The 3,027-nt window shown below is 40.3% G+C and overlaps 1 protein-coding gene across 1 annotated transcript in view; it reads left to right on the top strand.

Annotated features, from left to right (window-relative positions):
- Positions 1 to 1,944, top strand: part of cntfr (ciliary neurotrophic factor receptor) — a gene marked incomplete at its 5' end in the record, with an annotated part of 52,912 nt that extends 50,968 nt beyond the window's left edge. Inside the window, one exon of the mRNA XM_080842559.1 lies at positions 379 to 1,944. Coding sequence (XP_080698685.1) covers position 379 — 1 coding nt within the window. The 3' untranslated portion in view covers positions 380 to 1,944. The remainder of the gene's footprint in view (positions 1 to 378) is intronic.
- Positions 1,945 to 3,027: the final 1,083 nt, after the last annotated feature.

Genomic DNA, 3,027 nt, shown 5'->3' with positions numbered 1-3,027 from the left:
CACACACACACACACACACACACACAAACACACATATGTGTGTGAAATATATACATATGTGTTTCTGTGTGTGTGTGTGAAATATGTATATATATATTTCACACACACACACAGACACACATATGTATATATATATTTCACACACACATGTATATTTCAGACACACACAGCAAATTCCCCAAGGAGATGTTTGCTACTTCTATTATTCATTTCATTTCATTTCTTTTATAACCAAGAACTTTAATACCACATATGAAATGCAATGTGTGTGTGTGTGTGTGTGTGTGTGTGTGTGTGTGTGTGTGTGTGTGTGTGTGTGTGTGTGTTTGTGTGTGTGTGTGTGACACTAATGCTCTGTGTTCTCCTTCTGTCCTCCAGATGTGTCTTTCATTCCTGTGGAAGAAATTGAGGAGAAACCTTCTATTTCTATTTCTATTTTGCACATGTTAATGGATATCGTGCTAATTTGATCATTTAATTCAAGTTTCTCACAAATGAAAAAATAAAAAAAGATTAATAAATGATGAAATAAAGTGAAAAGAAAACAACAACACATCAACACATCAACACATCCGCAACAAGAACAAGACGAACAAGAAGAACTAGAAGAACTAACAATTAAATCTGCTCAGACACAGATCTAGAAGAACTTTAGAACTAACAATTAAATCTGCTTGGACGCAGGACAGCACCCCCCAGGAAACACACACACACACACACACACACACACACACACACACACACACACCCAGGGAATCTAAAGATTTGAGGACGCGACTTAAAGACATTTTCTGCCCAGCAGCACAACAGCAACAACTTTCCATTCTTTCCTTTTTTTTAATTGATGATTTCTTTTTTTGAATCCCTTGACCTCCATCCTGCAGTTTGCCAGCCTCGTTAGGGCGGCCATCTTGTTGTCAGCAGCATACAGCTAACTCATCATGCCAAAGACTTGTTCTTGGAAAAGACGTGAAAAAGAGAAGAAAAGGTTTTTCCTGCAATCCCTAGCTTCCCCGAAGCCTGTGTCTGTGCACACATACACACACACACACACTTACGTACACACACACACAATAATACACACAGGATAACACACACAAACACAATAATACACGCAGGATAACACACACACACACTCTCTTCTGTTATTTGGGTGTGTTCATGGGCTGTACCTGGTGGCCACTGCCTGTGATGGTGTGTGGTTTGTAAACCTGGTAGCGGCGGAGAAAGACACACCTGTAAACACACACGCACACGCTGGAGACAGACACCTGTACACACACACACACACTGGAGAGAGACTCCTGTACACACACACACACACACTGGAGAAAGACACCTGTAAACACACACACACACACTGGAGACAGACACCTGTACACACACACACACACACACGATGGAGAGAGACACCTGTACACACACACACACACACGATGGAGACAGACACCTGTACACACACACACACACTGGAGAGACACACCTGTACACACACACACACATGCTGGATAGAGACACACCTGTACACACACACACACTGGAGACAGACACCTGTACACACACACACACACGCGCTGGAGAGAGCTGTATTTGCTGACCCGTGCTCTGTATGCTCTGTGCACCAATGCTGTTTTGCTTTCCAACTCCATTGCCTTCAAACATGTGTTTGCAGTTTACATTTACTCACACACACACACACACACACACACACACACACACACACACACAAACATGTGTTTGCAGTTTACATTTACTCACACACACACACACACACACACACACACACACACACACACAAACATGTGTTTGCAGTTTACATTTTAATAGTCAATATCCCAATTTAATATTATGTTATTCAACGAATATTGTTGTGCTTTATGTTTTGTTTATTGCTGAACAAAATATACATATAGTTTTTTTTTCAAACATTCATAACTGCTTAATTCTCCCTGATCATATTTTGTAAACTATGATATGTATCTTTAACATGAAAAAAGTTTATTATTTAATAATGTATGTATTAGCTTTAGATTCTTGTATCCTGTACCTGGGTCCTTTTATAGATGTATATAAAATGAAAGGTTGTTCATTAAATGTGACCATTTCACAATGAGCAGGATCATGGAGTTATTTCTCAGTGGGTAACACATAGAGCACAAGACACACAACAAACGACGTAAGGCGTAATACACAAGACATATGAAATACGACATACGACATACGACACAAGGCACAAGACACGCGACACGCGACACGCGACATGCGACATGCGACATGCGACATACAACATACGACAAAACAACTTAAGGCATAAGACATACGAAATATGACATACGACACACGACATAAGACACAAGGCATACGACATGCAACATAAGACACAAGGCATACGACATACGGCATGCAACATACAGCATAAGACATACAACATAATACATAAGACATACAACATAAGACGCAAGACGTAAGACGTACGACACAAGACGCAAGACACAAGACACAAGACGTATGGCGTGAGGCATAAGACATAAGACATAAAACATAAGACATAAGACATAAGACATGAGGGTTACGACATAAGGCGTAAGACGCAAATCCCTTGTGAGAACGACCAGAGAGGGTGTGTCACAGAATATTGGTGAAAAACCCTGATTGGCTACAGATGGCATAAAGAGAGATTTATTTGTTACAAAATAAATATTTGGCAAAAAATGTAATTCAATAAAGTTGAATCTAATCTGAATAAAAAAAAATGTATATTTGGCAAAAAATGTACAAGCACAACAGTGAAATGGGGTTGTAACAACTCAGTCATTGAGTCATGTATGATCCTAGTCTGGGAAGTCCCGCCCCACTTCTTCCGGCCAAATTGATTTTGCCTCAGAACTGGGTCTGGCCAAGTTTGCATACCCGTTCATTTCAAGATTTCCAGAATCCTTGGAGCCAATCACAAACTGGCTTTTGGCTACCTGGCGCGCCATTGGCGGATTTAAACTTACCATGGCTACGTTACAAAATCTACTGCAC

This window comes from Sprattus sprattus, assembly GCF_963457725.1.
Source record: "Sprattus sprattus genome assembly, chromosome: 7".
Classification (NCBI taxonomy): Eukaryota; Metazoa; Chordata; class Actinopteri; order Clupeiformes; family Clupeidae; genus Sprattus; species Sprattus sprattus.
Note: the sequence above shows the minus strand (reverse complement) of the source record. Positions and strands in the feature narration are given on the sequence as shown.